The 27,977-nt window shown below is 62.1% G+C and overlaps 2 protein-coding genes across 2 annotated transcripts; one reads left to right on the top strand and one right to left on the bottom strand.

Moving 5' to 3' along the window:
- Positions 1-3,058: 3,058 nt before the first annotated feature.
- SLC6A9 (solute carrier family 6 member 9) lies at positions 3,059-19,207 on the top strand. Its single transcript, XM_082287477.1, has 14 exons — positions 3,059-3,199; positions 5,532-5,678; positions 14,162-14,318; positions 14,476-14,607; positions 15,694-15,946; positions 16,027-16,159; positions 16,574-16,708; positions 16,788-16,891; positions 16,969-17,206; positions 17,295-17,429; positions 17,732-17,831; positions 18,071-18,171; positions 18,360-18,530; positions 18,753-19,207. Exons 2-14 carry the CDS (start codon positions 5,649-5,651, stop codon positions 18,963-18,965), a joined length of 1,902 nt encoding a protein of 633 aa, XP_082143603.1. The 5' UTR covers positions 3,059-3,199; positions 5,532-5,648; the 3' UTR covers positions 18,966-19,207.
- Positions 19,208-21,202: 1,995 nt separating this feature from the next.
- On the bottom strand, positions 21,203-27,773 carry B4GALT2 (beta-1,4-galactosyltransferase 2). Its single transcript, XM_082286941.1, has 7 exons — positions 27,607-27,773; positions 24,923-25,309; positions 24,336-24,571; positions 24,072-24,262; positions 23,685-23,807; positions 22,526-22,630; positions 21,203-22,392 (listed from the first exon to the last, which is right to left on the bottom strand). Exons 2-7 carry the CDS (start codon positions 25,236-25,238, stop codon positions 22,242-22,244), a joined length of 1,122 nt encoding a protein of 373 aa, XP_082143067.1. The 5' UTR covers positions 25,239-25,309; positions 27,607-27,773; the 3' UTR covers positions 21,203-22,241.
- Positions 27,774-27,977: the final 204 nt, after the last annotated feature.

Genomic DNA, 27,977 nt, shown 5'->3' with positions numbered 1-27,977 from the left:
TCTTGGAGCTCACGGTGCTCAGGAAGTGCTTGGGACACAACCCCAGGGTCTGTCTGGGGAGGTGGAGAGCCAACCTCCATATCAGGCACACAGCAGGGACAGCATTGAATCCTGCTGTATTTGATGCATGCCTGAACTCAAGGACAGGCTCTGGACCACATCAGGGCTTCAATCACTTGGGGATTACCACAAACCCATGCTGCAGGCCTGGTGCATGGGAAGCCTTCAGAGATCGCCGGTGTTTCAACCAGCCCATCCCTCTCGCAGGTGCCAGGAGCTGGCATTTCCTCCCCACCCTTCACCCCTCTGGATCCCTGCCCGCATTTGCTCATGGTTTCCCAGGCAACAGCACCCGTGGAGATAGGCGAGGAGAGGCTGTGCTGCCTAGGCAGCGGTGCCACCCGCGTGTTGACCCATGTCCCCCATGGAGATGGCACTGACGCCAGGAGGTCGTTGCACCTGCCCGCAGAGGCGGAAGCTTCCAGCCTCCCAGATTTGAATGGCACTGGGATAAGAGTGCTGTGGCATCAGCCCCACCACCATGCGAGGATTTGGGGGACAGCGTGACACCTGCCAGCCTATGGGAGAGATAGTGAGGAAGGAAAGAGACAAGTGCTCCAAGATGGGGAATGGGGGGGTGATTGCTACCAGATGGGGAGAGAGGGCTGAAGGGGCACAAGTACAGTCTGGAGCACCTCTCCTAAACCCCTTTGGCATTGCAGCCCTCCACCCCACAGATCACATTTGGCCTCTGCTCCTGCTGTGCCTCTGGGCACCAGGAGAGCCCAGGAAAGTCCTGATTGGTGTGGTAGGACCATGACCAAAGCCATTGGTGCACAAAGCAGCTAGGCTCCTGGGAAGGAGGTGTTTGCACCCAGGTGCAGGGTGTTAAAAGGTGCTGCAGCATCTTGGAGGTTGCAGGGGGTAAGAAGCAGCCCCTCGCTGACCCACTTGGGGTTGCAGGGCCCCTCCTCCTCTTCCCCCATGTTGAGAGCACAGAGGAGATGCACAGAAAGTGTGAGAGATCCTAAGAAGGGTGTTTGAAAGCACGAGTTTCATCAATGGAAATCCATCCCTCGAGGATCAAGTCTGCAACTCCACAGCCAGTAGCTCCTCTCTGAAGCCCAGATCCTGGGGCAGGGGTGAGGGTTGCAGCCGAGTTCTGGCTCTGACACAAGACACTGGGTGTGGGATGCTGGATTCAGGTTCTGGGTGCCAGATTTGGGCTGCAGGGTGTAGTGTGAGGCCACACGCAGCCGGGAGCGAGGGTGCTACTGAGCAACCTGGCTCCTTGTGCAGAGCAGCCATGTGTAGGTGCTGGGACGGTGTGGGAGGACCTGAGCATCCGCCGGTTTCGCTGCTGCCTTCCCCTTCCTGCTGTGGGAGCCCTGACTCTGGCTTTACCACTTACAAAATGAAAGCAGTGTCGGTGAGTGACTGTGCTGGAGCCATCTCCCATCCTGCCCCAGCACAACGCTGAGACTGCTGCAGTGGCGCCCGGACAGACACGCCCGGGGCACCGACCCCATCGCTGTCCCCACCTCTACCCTCTCCCTGTGGAGAATTTCCCTAACCAGGAAGCAGCCCTCAAGGACAGCAGGGATCTCTGGAGAGACAGGTAAGGGATGCTTCCCAAGCTGGTTGGAACTCTGGGAGCTCAGCCCTGGGATGGTGTGCAGGGCTGTGGAAGTGGAAAGGATTCTAGACGGGATGTGGGAAGGGCTGTGCTGTTGCTGCACTTGGGGTGCTGAGCTGCACCCCTGCCATGCTCCCCAACAGCTCCTTCCTGAAGAGACAGGGTGCAGTGCCAAGGCCCCAAGGTGCAGGAAGTGGAAGGGATTCGGGGAGCAGGGCAGGGTGCTGGAGAGCAGGCACCCATCCCAGCATGTGGGAAGCCCATCAGGAAGGGGAGGGGAGGGAAGGGAGGCCTCGGCGAGAGGCCAAGCAAGGTGTGGCCCCTGGCCTACTCATCATGCATTACTGGAAACATCTGGCCTGGGATGTGGGGGCGTGCACTGGCTGCACACACATGTGTGCACATGCGCATGGGTTTGGGGAAACACACACATATGTATTTATGGGTACATGTTAATCAATACACGTACCCACACCTGTGTACACGCATGTTCACATGTGCTCATGTACCCATACATGGGTACATATGTGCCCATACGTGTACAGACACACATACACCGGCATGGAGGTTTGCACACACATGTAGATGCCCACATTCATGGATGCAAACATGTGCAACTACATGTATACACACTCCTAACTACGTAGGGATAAGCGTACAGACTTGCATGCACACACGTGTGCGTACATGCGCCAGCAAGCACACTTGCTGCAGCACGCACAGGCATGGACACACGGGTGTGTGACCCACACGTGTGCAACAGACACCCACACAACGCACACATGCACAACAGTCACAGTGACCTCACATATCTTGGCTGGAGCCTGCGGCCATCCCTCTGCCCGGGATTGCCATGGCACTGTGCCCTGGCGGTGTGTGCACGCTGCGCGTGGCGGTTCCTCTGTGTGTGAAAACGCGTGTGTGCAGGGATGTGTGTGTGCAGGGATGCACGTGCGCCCAGTGGAAGCCTTTGTGTGACCATACATCCCATATATGACCGCACGTGCCACGTGCCTGCGCAAGCCTGCATATGCCCCTCCATGTCCGCGTGCCTGTGGGCTGTATGTGGGATAACGGTGCCTATGTGTGCCAAGTATGCCATGGGCGTGCCCAAGTGTGCCAAGCGCATAGTGTGCCCGTGCATGCCCATGTGTGCAGCATGCCCGTGTGTGCCGTGTGTACCCGTGTGCCCACACGTGTGTGTGTACCATACGTAGCCCGTGTGCCCGCCGTACCTCGTGCGCTCTCGCCCTCCGCGGTGCCCGCGGTGCCCCCGGTGCGGCGAGGCGCGGGGCGGACGCGGTGCGGGTGCCGAGGCGGGGCGCTGGGGAGCACGGCGAAGCGGGGGGCGGAGCACGGCGGCGGGGGCGAGAGGCGGCGCCAGCCCCCACCGACCTCCAAACTTTCATTAACTCGGCAGCATCGGCGGCGGCGGCGGCGGCTCTGGGCCTGGTACGGCACCGGCACCGACACTGACACCGACACCGGGCTGGGCGCCGCGGAGCGGCGACCCCGCAGGCCCACCCGGCGCGGCGGGAGGGGCCGGGAGTCGGCATGGGCACGGTAAGGAGCGCGTACCTCCGCCGGCACCGGGTGCCCGGCCCGTCCAGCAGCCGTAGCAGCACTGGGGATGGGACGGGAGAGGAGCGGGTGGGCTGCCGACGAGGGGTGGCAAGGGGACGAGGACGGCGAGGGCCTCCGGAGCGGCAGGGTCGGGAACAGCGGGAGCGGCACCGGGAGCGCCCACCCGTCAGGACGATGTCGGGAGCAGAAGAGCGGGATAGCGGGATGGCGGGATGCGGGGCGGTCCCGCATCTGTTGCTCTCGCGGCGCGGCGGCGCGGTGCCGGGGGAGCGCGGGGGCGCGGCGCGCAGAGCGGGACTACCGCCACCGCAGCCGGGGAGGGCGCCGGGCACCGGGACGGCCCGGCTCGGTGACGGGCCGGGGGGGTTGGCGGTAATTTTCCACGGGCATGTGCCGGGGCGGGGCGGCGGAGCAGCCACCACGTGGCGGCTGATGTAACCGGGCCCCCCCGCCACCGTACTGCACCGGGCGGCGGCGGCGGCGGCGGGGGGGAGAGCCGGGCGGCGGGCGCGTCGCCCTTCCCTGGGCACCGAGGAAGCCCAGTTGCGGCGGCCCCGGCGGATGCTGGCGGAAGAAATGGCCTCGCAGGTGGCAGCGGCATCGGGCCGCCGGGCGGGAAGGGACGGGGGCTCCATCCTTCGGTCGGGCATCTGTGGTCTTTCGCTGGGTGCCGTGGGCTGCCTCTCCCCGCCGAGGTATGCCATCCTGTCTGGGAGTCCCTGTGAGTGCCCAGGTGTCCCCATTTCCCTGTGCCAGCCGTGCCGGCTTTAGGTACGAGCTGCGCTGCCCTCCGGTCTGTCATGGCATCCCGCAGCTCTGGGAGAGCCACCCCGTGGCACCAGTGCTTTGCATCCTCGTCCCTGCTGGGCTGTCCCAAGGGATGCTGCAGCCTCGGGCATCCTTGCATCCGTCCCGTTGCCACACCACCGCTGGCTTCGCGCTCGGTCCTTGCCAGGCTGGGAGCCAACGCCAGCGGCATCTGTGTAGTCATGGAGGCTTATCAGCACCTGGCAGACCCCGAGGGGAGTGGCAGCCGTCCGGCCCCTTGGGTACTCCCCCTTCCGAGGACACGGGATGAGTTCCCAGTCTGAATTCAGGGCCGCAGGGCGGGCAGCTTTTGGCTGGCTGGCGGTAGGTGTGTGATGAGGAGGAGGTCTGGCAACTGAGCCTGCACCTCCCACCTTTGAGAGGTCCCCGTGCCATGCGAGGAGCCAGGCTTGTGACAGTGATGACATCTCAGCTCCCCTGGAAATGCAGCCACTGCTGAGCAGGGCATTGGCAGTGGGATGCAGTATCTGCGGTATCTGCTGGCAGCAGCCTGTCTGCGCTGGAGGGGCTGGGGGCTCACACCACATCCCGTGGATTCCTGCCCCTTATCTACACTGCCCATGCTCCTTCCCTCCGTCTTAAGGTCTTCTGCTGATTGCTCCAGAGTCATGGCAGCCTGGGGATAGGCCCTGGGGTGTGTGACTGCTGCTGGTGCTGATTGGGGACCCTCGGTGTGGGTCAGGGGTCCTTCTTCAGCCAGCAAGGGTACTGAGCACTGGTGTCGGATCTGCAAACACCGGTGCTTGTTGCACAGACAATCAAACTGGTGTTTTGCAAGAGCGTCTGTCCCTTCCAGCGAGGTCAGGCCTTGGTGTTCCCCTGGGGCCTCCAGCAGCCCCAGGCTGGGGCAGGGGTGAGGGCCAGGGAGGCAGATGCCTGTGCCTGTGCACTGTCCAGCAGCACCTGGCACCCGGCAGAGCCCAGCAGCTCGGCCCCCCTGTGCTGCACGTGCATGCGATGCACCGGGGCAGAAGGCAATCGTTTCCCATCTGTGTCCTGCGCGGCAGCTGAGCCCTGCACTGCCCGTGCTCAGCGCCCAGTCCCAGCGCTGTTGTGTGCTGCAGCCACTTCAGCTTCATCTCTCGCTGGGGGAGAGCTCAAGGGGCCCCCGCTCCTGCCTGTGGCCCCTGACGCCCACCTGCCGGGGGGCCAGCAGCCAGCTGTCCGCAAGGTCGTCTATCCACACTGGGTAAATCTTTAACTGCTTCTTGGGAAACACCTGGGAGCCGCCGCTTGTGTGGGTGCCAGGGGGTTCAGAGACACTGGAGGGGCTGGGAGCCAGCAGGAGGAGACCCTGCCACCAGCCCACCCAGCCCCGGGCCCTGCGTCCTCCACCAGGAGTCCTGCTACGCAGTGGGAAGGTAGAGGGGAGCGGCTTGCCTGACACAGTCCCCCAGTTCCTGGAGGGAGGGGGAGGCCTGGGGCGGGGATGTGCCCACCCCACCAGTCACATCTCTCTTGGTGTCTTCTCCTCTCTGCCCAGCTTGCTCTGACGGTGGATTGAAGGACACTAGTGCTGGTGCCGCAGCCAGCGTGACAGAGAGCGGGCAGGCGAGGGACCCTGCACTGGGCAGCCGGCACCGTGCTCCAGCCTCCAGGAATGGCCGATAAGTGCAGCGAGGGGCTGCTGGTAAGTGCAGGGGTGTGGGGAGCGGGCTGGTGTGCGCCACTGCCTCGGGGGCCCAGAGAACCTGGCACAGGGAGCAGGACACTGGGGTTCCCGTTGGACTTGGTGTGCCCTGCCGAGACTGCCAGCTGGGGTTGTGGCACCATGGTGCTCTCCCAGCATGATGATTTTTGGGCTGATGCTCTCTCTCCATGAATCTGTTGCCTGTGGGGCTCTTCGGGTGTGGTGTCTCCTTGTGCCTGGCAATGCTATCACCTGTTTTCAGGCGCTCTGCCCAGCCTTATCACCCACCCCAACTCTCCAGGCAGGCGGCTCTCCAGCCTGCTGTCAGCAAAGGGTGCAGGTGTTCCTCCAAGCCAGGTGCCCCCAGAGGGGCACAGATTGTGGGTGCTTCCCCTTTGCCTTCCCCCAGTGGGCTCTCCGAGGCTGGGCTGGTAGGATGGTGCACAGGCAGAGGCAGCTTTCTCTGGGCACCAGTGAAGTGCCTGACCCTCCGTCCTCACGCACAGTGTGTTGCAGGGTGCTGTGAGCTGCCCTGCACTTGCCTGTGCCAGGGCTGGCTTTGGTGTTCCAGGCAGATGTGGGATGCTGCATGTGCCCGCTGCATGTCTTTGTTGGAAGGCTGCAATGGCCCCATGCCTGTGGCAGCTCAGGTTCCTGTGACAGGCTGCTCTGCTGCATTGGGCAGGTGAGCTCAGGCTGGGCTTGGCTTTTTCCCTTTTTCCCAAAGGACAGGAGCTGAACGCTGAGATTGACACGGTCACCAGGCCCTCCCTTTCCCGGGGGGCTTCCTGAAATAGCTGCACACTCCAGCTGGAGGGCTGGGAGCCAGGGTTTGCCTGGGAAGCCAAGAGCCAGGGGAGCGGTATGCTCCAGCAAGTGCTTCCAGTATGCCCGCGTGCATGCAGTTCCTCTGCTTGTGTGTCCCAGCATGGCCCCGCTGGCTGTGCCTGCAGCAGGGAGCCCAGCACCCATCCTGCCCCCAACAGAGAAGGGCTTGGGGCAGCTGGTAGGATAGGAAGGCAGATTTCTTCTGGAGAACCCCTGGGCCGGTAACAGGGAGGTACTGAGGATGTATCTGGGTACACTCAGGGGTCTGTCATGGGGACACACTTCTGTACATGGTGCTTGCCATGACTCCATGCCATTGATGTTTTCCTGCTATGACCAGAGCAGTCAGCATCGCACCAGGGCGAGGGCCGAGCCTGACACCCACGTCAGGGAGCCAGACATTGGAGTGCCCACCCACTCCCAGTAAATCTTTAACCTGCTTCTTGGAAGTACCTGACCAGCCCACCCCAGGGCCAGGGTGTCAGCTGCAATGGGGTCTGATATGTGCTGTGTTGGCCGCCCTTGCTCTCAAGCCTCCCCTGTATGCAGGATGCAAGGATACCTCTGCACAGGGCATTGCTGCTATGGGGTTTGTGGGGAGAAGGGCAGGTCCCTGTGAGAGCATCCCTGCTCCTGAAGCATCCCCATTCCTGCATCCTGAGAGCCCCAGGAGGAGCTCCAGTGGGCCAGATTCTGATTACTGAGCTGCCTGGGTCCCTGGGAAAGGAACATAATCTCCTTGGCCTGCCTCCAGGGCCCTGCCAGTAACCTCACAGAGTTTGGTCCCTGCCTGTCCTCTCATCCCTGCCTGCAGGTGCAGCTCCCACCCCCACCACCCCCAGCCCAGCCAGGCTCTCACTGTGCAACCCCAGCCCAGCATTATGTGCAGTGCCTGGGGCTGGAGAAGTTTACAGTGCCTGCTGTGCCCCACCTGGGGAGGGACAGGGGTGATGGAGGCAGCAGCTGGGTGATGTGCGGCTGTGCCTCAGTTTCCCCACCTGTCGGCTGGGGCCTGGAGAACAAGGGTGATGTGTACTGCTTTTGCAGGATCTGTGTTTTGGGTGGCCCTGTGAAGCTCTGAATGCTCACTCCAAAACAGGAGGTGGTTGGGAGGGGTCGTGCCCACCTTACTGCTCCCAAGCCCCAGAAATGCTCTGACTGCAGATACCCAATGAAGTTCAGGACAGCTCCAGGGGCTGGATCAGTCCCTGTGTGGCTGGGCTGAGGGGATCCCTGTGAGCCACAGGGGAGGGTCTGACTGCCTCTCCCTCACAGTCCTTTAAGGACATTTTGTTTTGTTGTCCTTGGGGTGCTTTGTTTAGACTCCAACACTGCCAGTGGCTCCTGACTCCCAGGGCTGCCTTGCTGGCACGGCTGGGCAGCCTTTGGCTGCAGCTTGCCAGCTCAGGTAGGTTCCTGCAGTCACCCAAGACCACCCTGACTACACAGTGGGGTGCTGCTCCCACTGCACTGCAGTGGGGGTCAGGGCTGGGGGGTCCCTGCCTGTTCCAGACACCCCCAGCGGCTCAGTGCCACCGACCAGCGGCAGGAGCTGCGGAAGTGGCTTTTGGCTGTGGGAGCCCTTCGCAGAATACCAAGGGGCAGTGATGGGGGGGCTGGCGGGGGATTTTTCTGCCTGAACGCCCCGGGAGAATCATGTCTGCCCTGGTAGAATGGGGCCGGAGAAAGGCAGCCCTGTTGGGAAGCACTCAGCTAGGGGATAGTGGCACTGGGACAGGTCCTTGGGCATCATTCCTACCCCAGTCACCATGCAGCCCTGTCAGGGGGCTGGAAGACCTGTGGACCATCCCCCATGCAGCCATTGCCCCTGTCTCTCTAGTCCCAGCACTGCCAGCCAGCCAGGGTGGGGATCAGAATGCCAGGGTAGGTGAGGGTTCTATGGCAGGCCCTTTGTTTCTAGCAGTGTGTCTCCATGCAGCTGGCTGTCCCCTCTGTCTGCTCACTGGGCTGCCAGGGGAGCAGCACTTTGCTCCCACAGGGCAGGGCTGGCACAGAGTCTGGCATCCCCAGGATGGAGCGGTGGGTCCTGCTGTGCTGTGCTCAGGCTGCTCTAAGGGGCAGGGGGTGCAGCGTGCCCAGGGTAAGACGTCTGGTGGAGGCACACAGGTGGCCCAGGCAAAGTGATGCAGCTGAACTGGGGCGTGGAGGGATGCCCACAAGGTGCCCACACACCTTGCGGGGTGTCTGGACACAGAGCTGCCTGGCTGCATGTAGGGCAGGACTGGGCTGGCACTGGGGTCACTTGGGGCTGGCACAGCATGGGGTGGCTCTTGGCTTGCATTTGTCTTGGGGGGCACAGTTGGGTGCTGCCATCCCATGGGTGGGACATGTCCCAAGCTACTGGGTGGCTGGTGCAAGAGGGGACAGGAACAAGCACTGGGTGCTGGCATGTGGGAGGTTGAGTGCCCACCCTGCACACGTGTGCTGTTCACGTGTGCGCCCACAACCGCTGCTGCCTGGACCCCAGATGGTCGCCCGAAAGCGCCGGCCCGTTCCCCCGCCCTCGGTGCACCATCATGCGTCGCTGGAGCCTTGGCCACACTCCCCAGCCGGGACGCAGGGCTGGGAGCAGCTGGGGCACCCCGAGCCTGGCTGTGGGGCTCCCTCTGCCTGGCCTCCTATGGGACACAGCACCCCACCAGGGTCCCACCCTGTGCTGGCAAAGGGGTGAGCAGGGAGGCTGTGGGGTGCCAGGGCAGTGAAGGGGTCATGGCACAGCCCTCCTGCCAGCCAGATGGTCCCCCTCGGGCCAGTGACCTTGTAAGGGTTGCCATGGAGACCCCATGATGTCACCAATCATATGATGTTGAGTGAAGTAGCATGGCACCAGGTGAGGATGTGCCAGCAGACGGGCTTGACCCTGTGCCCCATCCCCAAGCAGGGCCATGCCCCGTTCCTGCAGCCCTTGAATGTCCAGGTTTGGGATTGGGCATGCAGGGCCAGTGCTGCATGGATGATGGGCATAGGGGCAGGAATGCGTGTGTGGGGCTTGAGATGCTGAGGCATGGAAATAGGGGCTCTGAGGGAATGTTGTCTTCTGCTGTGCTCCAAGAGCAGCTCCTGGCCCCGACCAGACGGGCAGCGGTGCCTGCGGGGAGGGCCGTGCTGCCCACTGGAGCGTGCAGGGCTGTGAGCAGCTGGACCCCGCTAATGAGGCCTCATTAAGTGGGACAGGGCTGAGCCCGCTGTGCAGCCTGCTCGTGCCTACACGAGCCGGGGAGGGCACCTGGCTTGTGGGGGTACAGCTCGTGGGGGGTATTAGAGGCACAGCAGTGCCTGCGGGGTGGGCCAGGCAGGGATGGTGCCAGGGCAGGTGGCATGGTGGGGCTCCGGTGCTGCATCGGGGCGGGCAACAGGGGGCCGAGCCTGGCTGGGAGGCAAGTGGGGAGCAGTGCCAAGCGCTGGAGGCAGCGGGCGGGGGAAGGCGGGAGGGCGGGCGGCTGCTGCTGCGCCGGAGCCCGAGGTGCCAATGAAGCTGGGGACTCACGGAGCCATCCAGCCTGGGCCCCCGGATGGCAGCTGTGAGCAGCCAGGCCCCCTCGGACCCTCTCAGCAGGTCAGTGGGCAGGTGAGAGCAGGGTCTGGGGGGCAGATTGGGGGGTGGGCCAGGCTGAGTGGTGGCCATGCCAGTGCTGTCCCCCCACCACTCATGGCTCTCCAAAACCCTTTGTATTGCCTTTGGGGTGGTGGCTCTGCAGGGCTGTAGATTTGTGCCATGGCATGCTGGAGAGGTACCCCCAAGCCCCACAGCCTTTGATGTGGGGTGCTTCAGGGGAGGGAGGGCAGAGCATGGCACCAAACCCCTCCATGGCCTCAGTTGTGTTGGGAGCAAGAAGAGACTGCCTGACAGTTGTGTGTGTTTGTTATCCCTAGAATCTACTGATTTTGCAGAAGAGGTGCACAGCACCTGAGTTGCAACTCAGTGCTGCAGGGGCAGAGTATAGCAAAGATCTCCTTCTCCTCCCCTCCCCTCTTCCCTTTCATGGGCACCAGTGAGCAATGTCAAAGTTTGCCCCAGGCCCCCCATGGCACTCCAGGGCAGTACTGGTGCTGCTGTGGCTGGCTCACAGAGCACACTCAGGGGCTGGACAGCCTCCTGCAATGAGGGGTGGTGAAGGTTGTGTAATACTCCTGGGAGGTCCTGGGGTTTGGGCGTGCCCCTCATCACTGCATTACCCCAGCCCTGGGACTGTCCCCAGCACCCCTGGATGGTGCTGCCACCGCCCAGGCCATGCCAGATGCCTTTTTCCCCACAACATGCCTCTGCTACACCAGGACAGGGGCAAACATGGGGCTGGGCACCAAAGAGAGAGGGTAGGGAGAATTAGGATGTGCTGGTTAGGCTGGCAGACCCAGGAATGTGCAGGCTGGCAGGGCACAGCAACCTCTGATGAAGGGATGACACCTGTGGATTCGTTACCTCAGGTATGAGGGACAAGGAGTGCAGGGCCTGATTATAGGGCCCCCAGCACCCAGGCTCAGTAGACGGTCAGCAAGGGCACCCAGGACACCCCCTCTCTAAGTGACCCCATCCCTCCATCCCTTGGGGCTCCCACCTCAGGCTGGGGTTCATCTGCCTCCAACATCCTGCACCCCACTTCCTTGCCCTGGAAGAGCCACTGTCATGGCAAATGATGTAATTAGCATTTTTTTCCATCTTCCAGCAGCCCCTGCCTAAAACAGCTATGATTTAGTTGCCATCGCCATGGCAATGAGCAGTGACATCAGGCTGATGATATCAGGGGTACTCGTACCCTGTGCTGGCATTGCAGGAGCAGCCCTGACAGCCCCCCAGCAGGAGGCTGGATGGAGAAATTGGGGGTCCCTCACTGGTTCAGGGGGGCTGGATAAGGTTTGTGCCCCACAGAGTGCCTCTGCTGGCCTGGTACACCCCCATGTGGGCAGTTTGAATGGGGAAAAAAGAGGAGGGGGTTCGTGCTGGAGATGCCTCCCATGAGGACATCCCCTTCCAGTATCAACCCTGCCACCACCACAAGCTTCCCAACCATAAATCAGGGCTCCTTAGGGTAGTGGGGGGCATCCGGGCACCCCAGCCAAGCTGTCATTGTGTGAGGCGATGCTGCTTAGCATGAGAAAGGCTTTGGTGCCAGGCAGGGTGATGGATGATGCCTGCTTTGCTGGGCTGGGGAAGTTTTGGCCATGGTGTATGGGGGGGTTCCCTGGGGAAGGGGGAGGAAGGATGCCCTGGGCACCCCAAACCTCCCCTTCTGCGATGTTTTGGACATTCCCTTTTGGGGATGTCTCCCTTCTGGAGACATTTGGGGTGTCTTGGCATCCTTCCTCCTTCTTGATGTTATCACCCAAGCCAGGCATCCTTTGAAGCTGCATTGGATTACATGCATGGAAAATTTGGGGCCTGGGAGCGGGACCTGGTGCCCCCAGAGATTTCACTGTTGCTGGGTGGCAGCTTTCCCTATGCATTCCAGCTCTGTCCCATTCCCACAGCAGGGAAAGGGGGGAGTTTCATCTTCCCAGATGTTTGGGTTCTCTCTATCCACCCCCTTGTTTTACTGTGTGGGGTTGGGAGGATGGTTAATGAGTGTAAAGGACAGGGTGACCTTACTAGATTTGGGGAGGGGGGGTTGTAGCGAGCTGATGAGTGAGCATGCAAGTGTTTGTGCACGTGTGCTCAGTTGTGCATGCATGGACACACATGCGGCCGCTCCCTTATTGGGGACAAGTGCACCAAAGCCCAGTGCTGCAGGAAAGGAGGAGGGAGCAGCAGAGGCCTGGCGGTTTCATTGCACTGGTGCCAGCCAGCTCAAAGCTGGGGTGCTCCATGAGGCTTGGGGGTGAAGCCAGGGTCACCTGAGCAGAGTGCTGGCTTGGAACAGGGATGAGGTCCCCTTTGGGCACCACGGCTCCTGGCTGAGCCGGGGCCATGTAGTGTATCTGGTCCCCTCACCAGACCCTTTGTCAGGGAGGCTGGAGCATTGCCCCCACTCCTGCTGGCCGTGCTGCTCATTAGGAGTCTCGTTAGTGCGAGCAGCTTAATCAGAGGCTTCCCGATCGGATCTGTCTGCTCGAGTGGGCAGTGTGCCCTGGCATGGGGACACTGCCAGCGTCCTGTCCCCCGCCTTGGGGACCCCTGAGTCATGCTCTTGCACAACACCCCACAATAAGAACCTCTGCTGGGAGGGAGGTCCCCCAGCACCCAGAGCTGCTGCAAGCTTGTTTCTGATGGACCCGTGGCTTACAGGGTCAGGCGTGGCCACTCTGGCTCCCCGGCTGGGCACGGCAGCGTATTGCCCTATAGCCCTGCCCAAAGTGCCCTCCGATCCCCCGTCGCCCCTCTGGTGCAGCCCTGCTCCCCTGCAGCCCCCCCGCCGCCCGCGGCGCGTGCGGGCCCCGCTCGCAGCAGATGGCTTTGTTTGGCAGCGCGGTGCCGGAGTCGCTGGGCATCACGTCCCGGCTGTGCCGGCCCTAATCAAATGATACGGTTAGGTGCACCGCGCCTGCTGCCTGCGCCCCGCCGGCGTGAGCAGATCCAAAGTGATGGCTCCCATTTGTGGCCCGCTCACTGCCGGCGTCAGCCATTGTGGGGGCACATGGAGAGGGGGGCAGCTGGGGGAGACGCATGAGGTGGGCATGGGCACTGGGGTGTCCGTGGTAGTGAGACCAGCACTGTGGAGTTCCAACAGGCTCCTAGGGCTGCCGACACCCTGTGCTGCTCCTGTGGGAGTATGGGTGCTGTGGGGCTATGGACTGGCAACTAGCACCCTCGCCCCATGCACCCATCCATCACCTGGCCTCAGGTGGGGAGGGGAGGGCTTGGGGCACCCCTGCACAGCAAAATGCCATCTGCCCTCAGCCCAACCTGCCAGAGCTCCACAGTGTCCATGCAGGACATCAGTAAGACCCCAGGGCTGTGCTGGGACAGAGCCAGGGGGTGATGGGTGCCATCCCTGCCGGGGTGACCAGCACTCATCTCTGTTGTCCTCAGTGTGAGCTCACATTGTGTGGCAGTCTGCACAAAGCGCTCTTTCTTGCCCACTTCTGCCCCCCTGTCCCCCAGTCCCCTGCAGTGAGGGACAACTGGGCACTGGGGCTGTCCAGTCAGGGGACCCACTGCATGGGACCCCCTGTGAGCTGCCCCAGGCATGGTGCCCTTGCTTGGTGCTGAGCTGGCAGTAGGACCCTGGCTGTGTCAGGGTACTTTTTCTGGGGGGGTACCCAGCTCCCTGCCTGCTCTAGTCACTACACCTCACTTCCCACTGAGAGGGGCTTCTGCTTCAACCCAGGGGTCCCACAATTTCCCCCCAGTCGTGGGCAGTGGCCACCCACCAGGACCTCTCTAGCTGGGCACAGGGAGGGGGGGCACGGGAACAGAGGCCCCTTTGTGCTCTGGGCGCCTGGACCTGTTTTGTATGAGTTGCAGGCTCTCCCTTCCCTGCAGCCGGGCTCTGGGCAGAGCCATTCACTGGGGGGGGCCAGACACTGCTGCCCTCCCCCTCCTTGGCACTGCCTGTGCGTGGCGGGCGGCAGGGACAGGCAGGGGGGCGAGATGGGGGAGGATGCTGGGGACCACCCAGCCCCGCTCAGCGGCTGTCACCCTTCCAAAGGGGCCAGCGGGGGGGTCCCCAATTGACACATCCCACAACATCTCTCTGCAGAACGGCGCCGTGCCTGGGGAGCAGGGCAAGCAGGAGAAGAGCGTCAAGCGTGGCAACTGGGGCAACCAGATCGAGTTTGTGCTGACCAGCGTGGGCTACGCCGTGGGCCTAGGCAACGTCTGGCGCTTCCCATACCTCTGCTACCGCAATGGGGGAGGTTGGTGTCAGGGGGCTGGGGGAGTGGGGTTCCCCTGGGCAGGTGTGGGGCTGTGCACCCCAGCCCTGCATGGTATTTCTTGGGGTGGTGCAGGGCATGGGAAGCACAGCTGTGCCTGGGGTTACTGCCCACTTATCCTCTGGTTCCTGCCCACCAGGTGCCTTCATGTTCCCCTACTTCATCATGCTGGTGTTCTGTGGCATCCCTCTCTTCTTCATGGAGCTCTCCTTTGGGCAGTTTGCCAGCCAGGGCTGCCTTGGTGTCTGGAGGGTCAGCCCCATGTTCAAAGGTAAGGAGCTGCCTGTCCCTACTGGCACACGCCAGCATGGGACACCTGCTGTCACAGTGCCCGGCAGCTGGTGTGACCCTCACGCACCATGGGGCACACGCACACCTCTGGCACATCACATGGCCCAGTGCAGGCACCCGTGACTCGTGCAGCCCTGCACATGCATGCCCTGCACACGCATGCCCTGCACACAAATCATGCTCTGCATTGCACGGGTCCCCTGCGCACTTGCCCACCCTGGCTACGCTGCCCTGCACAGCCCGCCTGGCGTCCCCTGCACACATTACACGTGCCCCTGCACACGCATCACATCTCCTGCGCAAACCCCAGCCCTGTGCCAGCATCCACTGCGGGCATTACACACACCTCCCTGCATATGCCACACGTGTCCCCAGCGTGTCACTCTTGCAGAGGCTGCTCACGTCCCCTGACCACACTGTGGCACGTCCAGCTGTGGGCATGCTTCTGCAGTTGTCTCCCTGGACCATAGGCAGCAAGTGCTCTGCTCATGTGCTTGCCCTGCCATGGCTGGACTCTGCTCCAGGTGCATCTCCTGCCTTACGGGTGTGCTCCCATGGTGCTGGCTCCCCTGGTCCACGCCTGCAGGCTGCCTGCCAGGTGACATGCCCACGATGTCATGTCTGAGTGCCAGCAGCCCATGCACACACTCTTGCGTGCTCTGCACAATGGCATGCTGAGCCTGGGGTGCACTTCCCTGTGCTTGTGTGGCTTGTCACATGCCACCAGGTAACTGCAGGCCTAAAGTCACTGTAGCCAGAAGTGACCCCCCACCCAGTTGTTCTCTTGTGCTGCAGTCCCCAAGGGTTTGCCTGCAGCCTGTGTGCATTGCCATGTGTCCCAGGGGACCCTCAGCACCACTGGGCTTGTTTGGAGGTAGAGGATCCCATGCACAGTGCTCTTCACACCCGTGCCACAGCCAGGCACTGAGCCGCAGCATGGCTGCAAGGCTGCTGACAGCACCGCATGCAGCCCACTCCTGCCATGCCACGACCCCTGGTGCTGTGCGCCGTGCCCGTGCCGTGCCGCCGCACCCTGCCGCTCACCCCTCCCCGGTGCTGTTCCCAGGCGTGGGCTACGGGATGATGGTGGTGTCCACGTACATCGGGATCTACTACAACGTGGTGATCTGTATTGCCTTCTACTACTTCTTTGTGTCCATGACGCACGTGCTGCCCTGGACGTACTGCAGCAACCCCTGGAACACGCCCGACTGCGTGGGGGTGCTGGACGGGAACCTCTCCAACCGTGCCACCCTCAACTTTACCCAGCTCCTCAACACCACCCAGAAGCGCACCAGCCCCAGCGAGGAGTACTGGAGGTACCAGCGCCTGGGATCGGGGATGGGGGAGGTGGTGATGGTGGGGCTCCACTGACACTGCTGTCCCCCTCCCCGTACAGGAGGTATGTGCTGAACCTGTCGGATGACATCGGGAACCTGGGCGAGGTGCGGCTGCCCCTCCTCGGCTGCCTCGGTGTCTCCTGGGTCGTTGTCTTCCTCTGCCTCATCAAGGGCGTGAAGTCCTCGGGGAAGGTACCTGTGTGTTCCCTCTCCAGGCCCCTCCCTGTGGGTGTGGACATGCCTTCAGGGTAGATGGCCATGTCCCCTCTAGGCACAGCCCCGCCCCTACTGGGAATGAACCTCCCGTTGTGGACGTGTCCCCATCCCTTCTGGGCACAGCTCCTCCTCTTTTGGCATTGTCCCTGCCCTCTGTGCATGCTCCTCCCACTCTGGGAAAGGCCACACCCCTATGACCTGGCCACGTCCCTTCTGGACACAGCTCCTCCCATGTGGCCATGGCCCCACCTCCTTGACAATAACTCCTTCTCTCGTGGTCTATCACTCCACACTCTGGACCGTAGCCCCAGCCCATAGCCGCACCTTAACCACCTGCCTGTGTCCCCGCCCCTGCCCCCATCCCCACCTCACTGAGTTGCTGCCCCACAGGTGGTGTATTTCACGGCCACCTTCCCCTATGTGGTGCTCACCATCCTCTTCGTGCGCGGCATCACGCTGGAGGGGGCCCTCACTGGCATCATGTACTACCTGACACCCCAGTGGGACAAGATCCTCAATGCCAAGGTGAGCAGGGACGAAGGGTGGCAGGCAGCCAGGGCTGAGCGGGGCTGGGGGCACAGCATTGACCATCCCACTGCCACAGGTGTGGGGTGATGCGGCCTCGCAGATCTTCTACTCGCTGGGCTGTGCCTGGGGCGGGCTCATCACCATGGCCTCCTACAACAAGTTCAACAACAACTGCTACCGGTGAGTGCCTGACCACAGCTCCCCAGCCCTGCCACTGCCTCGTTCCCAGTGCCGGCCCTGACTCCTCTTCCCCACAGGGACAGCATCATCATCAGCATCACCAACTGTGCTACCAGCGTCTATGCTGGCTTTGTCATCTTCTCCATCCTGGGCTTCATGGCCAACCACCTGGGTGTGGATGTCTCCAAGGTGGCTGACCATGGACCAGGCCTGGCCTTTGTCGCCTACCCTGAAGCTCTCACCTTGCTCCCCATCTCGCCACTGTGGTCCATTCTCTTCTTCTTTATGCTCATCCTCCTGGGGCTGGGTACACAGGTAGGTCATGGTGGGGCCAGCATGTTCAGATGGGGTGGTGTGGTGGGGCCAAGGTGGTGACATGCTGCCACCTCTGCCCCATACGCAGTTCTGCCTGCTGGAGACTCTGGTCACGGCCATTGTGGATGAGGTGGGCAATGAGTGGATCATCCGCAAAAAGACCTTCGTAACGCTGGGAGTGGCTGTGGCTGGCTTCCTGCTGGGCGTCCCACTCACCACACAGGTAGGTGACCGTGGAACTGTCGCCATGGAGTGCCACTGCCGTGGCCACTTCATCAGCCACATCCACTTTGTTGCCACCGTGATGGTAGTGACAGGCAGGGCCTGGTCTTGCCACGCCAACACTGGTGATGGTACCCAGAATTAAATGTCTCCATGCTGACTCTGCCATCAGGCAATGCCATGCCAGCTGTGGTGGCAATATCCGAGCTGTGTGTTGCCAGCACAGTCAGCATGGCTGTGCCGCTGCCCTGCCAGCAGTGGTGGTACCACAGCGGCAGCTGTGCCAATGGGTCTGTCTTCCAGGCGGGCATCTACTGGCTCCTGCTGATGGACAACTACGCTGCCAGCTTCTCCCTGGTGGTCATCTCCTGCATCATGTGTGTGGCCATCATGTACATCTATGGTAGGTGCAGCTACTTACAGCCAATCAGACAGTAGGGCTGGCCCAGCCAGCCAATGGGGAAGGGCTCGCCCCAACAACTGGCCAATCAGCGGTGTGCTCTGTGCTCCATGGGGAAGCTGTTGCCCAATCAGGAGCTGTGGCCTGGGGAGGCTGGCAGGTCCCACCACGATGGTGCTGGGGCTGGAGCCGGTCAGGGGGCTCAGGTCATCACCAGGGCCGATGGTCACTTTTCTCCCCAGGGCACCGCAACTACTTCAAGGACATTGAGATGATGCTGGGCTTTCCTCCCCCACTCTTCTTCCAGATCTGCTGGCGCTTCATCTCACCTGCCATCATATTTGTGAGTGTCGCAACCATGGGGCATTGGACCGTGGGAGGAGGGGGCAAGGAGTTCACCTGGACATGGTACTCTATGGAGAGAAGAGTGCTGGGCTGCAGGAGAGCAGGAATAGGGCAGAGTGGGGAAGTTGGGGGGGTACAGAGCAAGCTGGCTGCTCCCCATGGCTGATCCTGCCTATCCCTTCCCAGTTCATCCTGGTCTTCACAGTGATCCAGTACCGGCCCATCTCCTACAATGACTATGTCTACCCTACCTGGGCCATCAGCATCGGCTTCCTCATGGCGCTCTCTTCTGTCATCTGCATCCCCATCTACGCCATCTACAAAGTGTGCCGTTCTGAGGGGGACACACTGCTTGAGGTGGGTGGCCAGGGGCTACATCCCTTTGTCTGTGTCTCACCTGGGGCTGCCAGCAGGGCTGTCCCTCACCTCACTGGAGCTGTCAGCAGTGGCTGAGTGCAGGCAGCATGCATAGGGCACATTTCTGTGCAGCCCTGGAAGCTGCTGGCATGTCCGTGCAGACCGGGGCAGGGGACCATGGTGGATGCTAATCTTGTCTCCATCGTCTCCCTTTCTCTCTAGCGCTTGAAAAATGCTACCAAGGCAAGCAAGGACTGGGGCCCAGCGCTGCCAGAGCACCGCAGTGGGCGCTACGCCCCGGCATTCAGCCCTTCCACGGAGTCCCACCTGGAGGTGCAGCCCCTGCAGCCAGAGAAGGGCCAGAGCGAGGCAGCGGCTGCATCCCCTGTGCAGGGCAGCAATGGCTCGGCCCACAGCCAGGACTCCAGACTGTGATCCCCCACAATCCCTGCACCCCTCTAACCCCTCTCGCACCTTCCGCTGGCGGAGCCTGGCTCCGGGCCGCACCGGACCACGGGGGCTCTCAGCACCCATCCCCGAGACCCCCCCACCTCCTCGCCGGTTAACCCCTCCCGCCCCTGCCCCCGTGGCGTTCGTTAACCCTCGTGTTTACGGTAACCTTTGTGCTCGACGCTGGGACAAGAGAGGAGGGGGCACAGCCCCGGGAGGGCGGGGAGGCAGAGGCACTTTGCAGGGGCCTTGACCTGGGGGTATGCATGGGGGGGTGGGGGGGGTGGGATGCTCCTGGGCTCCCAACCCCCCTCCCTAAGCCAGGCAGCCTGCCCTGCCATGGGGCACCCTCCTGACCTTCCCATTGGGAGGACATGGGGTGGGACCAGGGCTGGGCATGCCGGGACTGCCTGCAGCCCGTGTGTGCACAAGGCCATCATGGCAGGCGTTGGCACTGCAGGGACCCCCAGCCCGGGTGGGCACCCACTGTGGCTCAGAGCCTACTGGGTCTCACAGGTGTTTATGCCCAGGGGCGGTGCCAGGCACCAGGCCAGTACAGGGAGATGGGGGGCAAGCATGGTGCTTGCACTGGCACGGGGATCTGACGGCACAAGACACAAGCACTTAGAGCACACGTGTGTACATGTGTGTGTCCCTCACAGACACAGTATGGGCACACATGTGGCATACGTGGGCATGCACATATGCACGGTACACCGGGGCTGTGCAGACAGTGAGCTGGTATGCTCCCCTCCATGCACCCCTCCACCCTGTGGCCCCACTGGGGGCTGTGGGTGCCCTTCTGGGTGGTCAGGCATCGCCTACAAAGCTGGGCACAGCCACAAGCAGTGTGGGCACAGCCCAGTGCTGCTGCCTGCCCCACAGTGGGGCAGGAGGCTGGGGAGTACTTAAGCCTGGCCGGGGGGTAACCAGACAGGGATGAGGTCCAGCTCTCCCCAGCACTGGCAGGGGAGGACCCCACCATGGTGCTAAGGGGGAACAGGATGGACCAGCCTCTCCCAGCTGCTGCTTAGCAAGAGGTACCAGCAGAGACACGAGGGGCTGCACCAGCCCACTTGCTCTGAGCCATCTGGGGCTGCTCAGTCCCCAACCAGTATTAGTGGAACAGGATGCACTGGCAAAGGCTGGGCGGTTTTAAATCTGTCTTCCAGCTCCAGCCAAAGGGCTTGGAGCTCTTGATTTGGGGTGGATGGGATGAGACCCTTCCCACCCTGCTTGCTCCCCTCCCAGCCAGCACCCTGTGCTCCCTATGTTGCAGCCCCGAGGCTGACACAGGGACATGGCACAGCTTGGCACGGTGGCGGGAGGCAGTGGGCAGCGAGCCCCAGCAGGATGTTCCAGCTCCCCGTCCCGAGCCCCCCGTCGTGCCACGGCGAGGGGCGCAGGTTCCCGCATGGTGCCCGTGCCCTGCCCCTCGAGTCACGCCGCTACTCTTCACCTCTAATTGTTAGCAATAACGCGCGCGTCCCTGGGCAGCGCTGCCTGTGCCAGTGTCTCTGGGCAGCGCTGCCTGTGCCAGTGTCTCCTGGTGTAGAGTTCTAAAGTATCCTAGATTTTAATGAGATTTCTATTCCTGAGGCTGTGTCCTGCTGTGCCCTTCTTTGGGAACCATGTGGCAGGAGGGAGGGGGTTGAAGAGTGGGGGAGCACAATTAATGGGTGCAGCTCTTGCCCCCCGATGCCAGGTATTGGCACTGAACAGCGAGGCTGGGTCCTGGGGAATTCTCCTTTGCCCTACTTGGACGTACAAAACCAGCTGGAGGGTAAGGCAGAGGATGGAGGACAGGGGCTTATCCCTGCTGGGGAAGAATCTTGTCCCCAAATGGAGGGGAGGGCAGCAAATGTCCATGGGACAGTGAGGGCAGCTGGCTGCCCTGTGCACTTTGTCATAGCTGGGGCTGGGCACCTTGTTAGGCCCCCCTGCATTGCTGACTGAGCTGGAGGGGCCCCCAAGAGTGGACAGGGTGAGGCAGGGGCTCTGCCTCCCAGCCAGCAGCTGGAGGTGGCAGACAGGACTTCCCCTCTCTACTCCACAATCACGCTTCCTCATCAGATGGCACTTTCTCCCACCCCCACCCAGCCCCACAAACCCTGCCAACTTTTCAAACTTTTATTAAATACAAAACCCCCGGTCTCTACGACCGAACGCTGCATTCAACGTACGCTGAAAAAAGGGTCAGACATTCAAATGTACAAAAGTCGCCGGTGCCCCCCAGCCCTGGCGAGCTGCCCCACTCCCAACCCCACTGCTCCCAGCCCCCCATGGAGCGTTGGGGGTGCTGGGGCTCCCAGTCCCACGGAGGGGCACAGGGCTCCTGCCCTGCATGGTCCCGGCCTCTCCTGCCTGCAGCCCCCCCGCCCCTGGCCTGGAAGGGGGAAGGCGGACAAGGGGAAGATTCCCTCCCTGCTAGAGGGGGGCTGCACCAGCCCCCACCAAGAGGGGCTGGGGGTTCAAATGAGCCCTATTTCCCCCACCAAAGTGGGGAGGGCAGGTGAGGGCAGGCGCAGGTAGGGGCTGCACACACACACACACACAGCACCCGCCTTTGGGGAAAGGGGGATGTGATACAGCTGCCATCCCCCTAGCCCTGGGAAAACTGAGGCACAGCGAGGGGCATTCGCTAATTAGAGGTCTCTGTTTGGCAGAGCTGAGACGGGGCCCGGCTCTAAGCACCAGACTAAAGCAGAGGAAGACAGCAAGCCACGTCTGTGTGCCCAGTAGCACGGGCAGTGCCCGGCCAGGGCAGCAACCTCGCCCTGATCCTGCCTGCCTGGGGGGCCCAGGCTGCTCCCATCCCCAGCTGGGGCAGCAGTGGCTCCAGCGCTGGTAAAGGGGGAAGCCTGCACCCCACTTCTTACAGCGCTGGTGGGGACCCTCCAGCTCTCACAGAGCAGTAGGATTTCACCCTCCCCACCCAGGATGCAGGCAGGAGCTGGCATGGACTGGGGGCTCCTTGCCAGGCCTGGGGTTGCCCCCTCCCTCTGTGCCAGGAGCTGCTTGCAGGGCAGCCGGGCTTGTCCACCAACACACCACGTATGGGGCAGGGGTCCTGCAAACACACTCGTGGGGATGGGGGAGACAGAGAAATCCTGGGGACCAAAGGGCCGGCTGGGGGGCAGCCGTCTCCGGAAGGCAGCAGAGTAGGCAGAAAACATCCCTGTCCAGTCCTGGTTCTTGAGCTGGGGCAAAATCCGCCATGCCCAGCCAGCCTGGGCACAGGGGATCCCGCTGACAGGAGCACTAGCCGCGGGCCAGGCGGGGCGGTGGCCTGCCGATCTCCACCGTGATGTTGGTGTACATGGGCTGGCGGGAGATCTCCACCAGCCGGTACTGCAGCGAGCTGATCCCATCCCGCTTCATCGTCATTTTGGTGTTCTGGATCTTGGTGAATCTGGTGGAAAGAAGAGCAAGATGAGGATGGGGGGATGTCTTGCTGTAGTGCCAGCAGTGCTGGACCTCTGTGAAGGTGAGCAGCCAAGTGACTGCCCAGCGTCCCAACTGCCCCAGCCCTGTGGCTCACTCACCTCTGCGGGTTGGGCTCGTTGTGTTTGTCGCGTTCATGCTTAATCATGCGGTACCTCCCGATGCGGATGTCGGGCCTCGACACCTTCATGCCATTCAGGGAGATGCTGGGGGCCAGGAGCAGGGTGGGATCAGTGTGTGGGCACCAGGGTGGGACATTCCCCAACCCAGAGACCTCCAGGGTCAGACCCCAGGCAAAATAAACCAGTCCCTGTGCCAAACCAAGATGAGCAAAGCCAGGCCCAGCCCAGGCCAGTGTCACGACCTAGGGTGCCACATGCCCCACGGCAGTGTGCCCAAAGCGCCACCCCTGTCCAGGGACTGGCAGCTGCATTCAGCCTGTGCCGTACACAGGCAGCCATCCATGTGCAGCCATCCGTCCTTCCCTCCCTTCCTCCCTCCCTCTGTAGCCCCTGCCCTTTACATTCCCTGAATGCCGCTGCCTAGACCTTTCCTTGGAACCCTCCCCTCAGATCAAGGGCTGCCTGAAGCTCTTCCAGAGCTCCACACACTTCTTGTCCCCCACCCCGAGCCCACCTTGTGTGGAAATCACAACTGTGCCATGCGCCCAGAGCTCCCACAAGGGTGTTTTGCTCATCTGGCCATTACAGGCTGGTTACACCCCACTGGCTGCACACTGCTCCCCTGGGACCACCGTGCGGGAACCCACAGGAGGTGAGGTGGCCACTGTCCAGCCCTGGCACCCAACGCATGGTGTGGGGGGATTGGGCTCTGCTCCACACGCAGCTGTACTGCTGCCTGCTGGCTGCCAGCAGGAATGACTGCGTGGCTGCTGCACGGCCACCACTGAGATGCTTCCAAGTTTTTAATCTCAGCCCTGGACAGCCCTTGTATGGAGCAGAGCCCACAGGCACACCACCCTGCGGGTGCAGCACATACCACACTGCAGGCTTCAGCCACAAGGGAGGCAGAGGGGTGTCCTGCAGCCCCCCAGCACCCTGGGAGAGGCCAGTTCCATCCATAAGGGTCATCAACACTACAGATAGAGTGTAATTCAATCCCTCCCTGACATGTAGCATGGCCCATGCAGATTCCCCAGAAAACCGGGAACACCAGTGCTGTAAGAGTGCTATGTCAGCGCTTGGTGCAGAGCCTGGTACACCCCAACCAGTCAGTGCTAGCGAGGGGTTGGGCACCTACCGATTAAAGATGTCATCGTCCTCTCCTCCCCAGCCCCAGTACTCATTGGGAAAGCCATTGATCTTCAGGAACTGGGACTTGCTCAGCCCAGAGACACCGCCAAAGTAGCCGGCATAGGGCAGCCTGCAGGTTGACAGCAAATGGGTCAGCCCCAGGGACAGGCAAAGATGGAGGTGAGCCCCATGGGGACCCTAAGGTACAAGCATCGACCCTTTCCTGTGTCACCCTCCTACCCAGGGTGCCCTCTCCCATCTCAGGTCGACAATTCAAGCCATCAACCTCATGCACGCCCCAGGTGACAATGAAGAGTGGCTGCCCTGATGTCATCCCAGAGAGATATTCCAGCCCTGCCTGGGCAGAAATACCCCAGCTCCCCAGGGCACCCACCTGAACCCAAACTTGTCCATGCCAACAGCAAAGTGCCGTGGCTGCTCATAGCAGCGATAGAGGTTGCGATCGTCCATGGGGATGAGGTCCACGTCGCTGAAAATGAAGCAGTCATACTCGTCGTCGTCCTTGAGTGCCTCCATGAATCCCACGTTGAGCAGCTTGGCCCGGTTGAAGGTGTCCTCACCGAACTGCAGGGCAGAGCTCAGCAATGCCTGCTCATCCACCCCAGCCCTGCCACCCCCCTTGCCCCTGCCCCCTCACCTGGTTGACGATGTAGATACCATAAGCCACCTTCTGCCGGCGCAGGATGGGGTGCAGGTAGTGCAGCCAGTACTTGAGGTGGTGCTCACGGTGACGGAAGGGGATGAGGATGGCCACCTTCTGCCGGGGTAGGCAGTCTGGGGGGGTGTACTTGCCGCCTTGGCGTACATCAGGGTTCTCCCGCTGCACTCGCTCCATGCTCATGGGAGAGCTGAACTCAATGAGCAGGCGCCCAACTGTGAGAGGGAGGGCAGGGTGATGCCCACAGGACAGGACATGGTCAGGGTCATGGTCACCTGCTGCTTCTGCCCAGAGTGGTAAAGCAAACAGTGAGGGGGACCTGCAAGGGGGACTGGCACTTCCGAGGGCAGAGAGCGCCCAAAACCTTTCCTAAACAGGGGCAAAGAGACTGGGCTAACAAAACCTGAAACCAGCTGTCCTGATACAGTTCCAGGCTGGAGTTTCTCTACTACTTCATGGGGAAGCCATGCCTAGGGCCCAGGGGATAAGCCATGGCCACCCACCTCGGCCCTATGTTTGGAGCCAGAGCCCAAATTCATCCCCAATGCTCACCCAGCATGTCTCACCTAAGCCAGGAGGTGTCTCCTGGCAGGGCTGCAAGGGCTTCTCAGTGGCGGACTGGTTGGTGCTGGGCTTGGTGCTGGGGGATGGGGCCTCAGCACCGGCTGGCCCGTAGCTGGGAGCGGTGCCGTTGGGGCGGGAGGAGTTGGAGAAGGGGTGGGCGCGCGAGGCGTTCCTGGCGTTGAAACGGCTGAAGAAGTCCAGGTGCTGCGCGTAGACATCAAAATAGAGGATCATGATGATGATGAAGTGGAGCAGGCAGAGCAGCAGCACGGCCTTGCAAATCCTTTCCAGGGTCACCCCCAAGAGCAGCCTGGTCATCTTCTGGGCACGGGCAGGTGGACATGTGCGCTTGGCGGGGCAGGGGGGCGGCTCCAGCCACGGTCCTGATCCTGCCAAGACACGTCATGCTCAGGACACCACGAGCCTGAGCCCCCAACCCAGCCCAAATGACACTGGGACAGCAGGAGCAGCACAGGCCTGGTGCAGAGGTCAAGGGCTCGCAGGCTAGTATGCCAGAGAGCACCCCAGGGGGAATGCTGCGCCTGGATCCCTGCTCTGAAGGCACAACCACAAAGATACAAGAGGTCCTGAGCCCCACATATCAAGTCTCCTCCTTGCTTTCCTAGGCCAAGACCAGAACAGGACCAATCCACTCCCCTTCCCTTTTTCCCACACAGAGAGAGGATGGGGACACCTCCAAGAGCCTCCATGGCGGTTGGGCCCTTGAAGAAGGCCATGTTCTCCAAAAACATGGCCAGCCTGGGATGTCCCAAGAGCACCACAGGTGCCCCCACCAGCCACCCCTTTCTGAGGCACCCCACTTCCCTGTTCCCCATCCTGCTCCCTCCCCACAGAACTACACGCCAGCAGCAGCACCAAAGCAGGGCGGCAGCGAGACTCATGCCGGCAGGGGCCCTCCTCGAGGCACCCAGCAGCTGAGCAGCTGCACGGCAGACACCGAGCCAAGCCAAGCCGAGCAGGACATCCCAGCCCCCCTGAGTCAGGGTTCCCTGCCACCTCCAGCAGGGTCTGGCTTACAGGATCAGCAGTGCAGATCCTCTCCCCTCCTGCTGATGGTGAGGCCCCCTGGAACACTGGGACTGCTGGGAGTCAGGGTCCCCTTATCTCCCACATGACACCTGGAGCTGGGCCAGAGCCCTGCCAGAAAGTCAGCTGGGAGAGTCACTAGAGAGTCCCAGACAAGTCAAACCATCTGGCCTTTCCCAGCCCTGCCACTGCCAGGGCTCAGGCTGCAGCACAGCCATGCACCCCAGTTCCTGCCCTGATCCCTGCCCTGCTAGTCCCCGCTTTCAGGGAAGCTGCTAGGACATGGCAAGGCAATCACAAGGGACAGGTACCAGGGTTCACAAGGCCCTGGGGACCTTGGGACAGGCCAGAGCTGCTGCATGGTCCCTGAGGGGATGACCTTGGTGGCTGGGGATCTGTAGCACGACCCCCCAGCAGGAGTGCAGGTAGCACCCAACAGTGCTGGCAACTGGTCACTGGCAGCTGCCAGCCTTGTCCAGTGGGGCCCCCCAGGGAGCCACAGGGCACTGAGTCGGCAGTGATGGCCACACAGGATGGGTGTGGGGATCAGAGCTGAGGTGTGAAGCAGGATCCTTCGCCCAACCCTGCTCTGGGGTGTCCTCTCCCAGTCGCATAACCGACCCTGGCAGCCAGACCCTGGAGCCCACCCCAGGCAGGGAGGCACTGGAAAAGACTCTGAGCCCAATGCCCCAGCTATGTCCACCCTCTCTCTGCAGGATGCAGGGCAGTATCCCTGTGGGAAGGGGTGTCCTGGCATGTGTCAGCAGCCCAACCGCACACCCAGTTTCTTTCTAGAAAGTAGCCCTATGAAAAAAGCTGGCTTAGCTGTTATTGCCCAAACTTTCATCTGATCACGCTGCCTTGTCACCCCGCACAGCCCTTGACACAGGGACCTGCCTGCCCCTAGCACCTGCCAGAAACCCTTCCCAAAAACCTGGGCAGCATATGGAGTGGTGGTGCCTCAACAGCCAGACGGGGAGGCAATGGGGAAAAATCAGAGCTGGTTTTAGGGACCCTTTGGCAGAGCAGTCCACGACATAAGTAGAGAGTGATGCTCAGCAAGAACAAAACCAAAGCACTCCATCAAACAGCGGCCACAGGACATCACGAACATGAGTGGGCTTAGAAACAACTGCTAAGGAGGGGGTTATGAAATATGATGTCACCTCCCCCCACCGCAGCACCTGTGCAGGGTGTGAGGGGCCAAAAGCAACCTGGGGCTGGGGAGCTGGTCCCCAGGGTTTCACGCCGGTGCAGTGTGTGCCATGGGGCTGGTGACGCTCGTTTTGGAGGGGATGCTCAACCCCGTGGACTCAATCCTTCTTCCCACAAGACATCCCAGGGCTGGGAGAAGAAAGGCACGGTGGGAGTCGATGGCCCCGATGCCCTAAAGGTGGCCACCTCCCGGCCAAAAGTGGGGCGAGGGGCCGCATTCAGCACAACTCACACTCCCCCGCCCCCTCGTTTTTCCCAGTCCCCGACACACGCAAAAACTTATTAAAAAATGAGAAACAACCTCAAAATTAGGCTTTTTCCCGAGCCGGGGTGGTGCCGCCCATGAGCGATCGGGATCGCATCTCCCGGGTCGCATCCCGGGCCTCCCCCGCCCGGCCAGGCCTGCCCGCGCCGCTCCACTCACCGCGGCCTCGGGGCTGCCGCGCCGCCCCGGCGCCGGTCAGCGGCCCCCACCGCCGCCTCCTTCTCTTCCTCTTCCTTCTCTTCCTCCTCCAGCCCCGGCCGCCGGCCCGCGGGCTCCCATGCCCGGGGCTGCGGGGGGCCCAGCCGGCCGGGCCGCCGCACCGCCGAGAGCCGCAGGGAGACGGGGCCGCGCCCGCACGCCGGCTCCGCCCGCCGCCGCCGCACCGGGCGGGGCCGCCGCCGCCACCGCCCGCCCCGAAGCCGCGGGGCGAGGAGGGCAGTCCCGCAGGCACGAGGGCCCACGGACGCGGATCCCACGGATGGAGACACACGCCGGAGTGCGCGATGCCTCCGGCTCCACCACGGGATGCT

Source organism: Coloeus monedula (assembly GCF_965178545.1).
Source record: "Coloeus monedula genome assembly, chromosome: 9".
NCBI lineage: Eukaryota > Metazoa > Chordata > Aves > Passeriformes > Corvidae > Coloeus > Coloeus monedula.
Note: the sequence above shows the minus strand (reverse complement) of the source record. Positions and strands in the feature narration are given on the sequence as shown.

What these genes read in the sequence shown, in the direction of transcription:
- SLC6A9 (XM_082287477.1), top strand. Translation starts at nt 5,649, where the DNA reads ATGGCCGATAAGTGCAGCGAGGGGCTGCTG. An exon ending in CCCAGCGAGGAGTACTGGAG is followed by an intron (nt 15,947 to 16,026) that starts GTACCAGCGCCT and finishes CTCCCCGTACAG; the next exon opens with GAGGTATGTGCTGAACCTGT. An exon ending in GGCCATCATGTACATCTATG is followed by an intron (nt 17,832 to 18,070) that starts GTAGGTGCAGCT and finishes TTTTCTCCCCAG; the next exon opens with GGCACCGCAACTACTTCAAG.
- B4GALT2 (XM_082286941.1), bottom strand. Translation starts at nt 25,238, where the DNA reads ATGACCAGGCTGCTCTTGGGGGTGACCCTGGAAAGGATTTGCAAGGCC. An exon ending in GTATCTACATCGTCAACCAG is followed by an intron (nt 24,263 to 24,335) that starts GTGAGGGGGCAG and finishes TCTGCCCTGCAG; the next exon opens with TTCGGTGAGGACACCTTCAA. An exon ending in GACGATGACATCTTTAATCG is followed by an intron (nt 22,631 to 23,684) that starts GTAGGTGCCCAA and finishes CCTGGCCCCCAG; the next exon opens with CATCTCCCTGAATGGCATGA.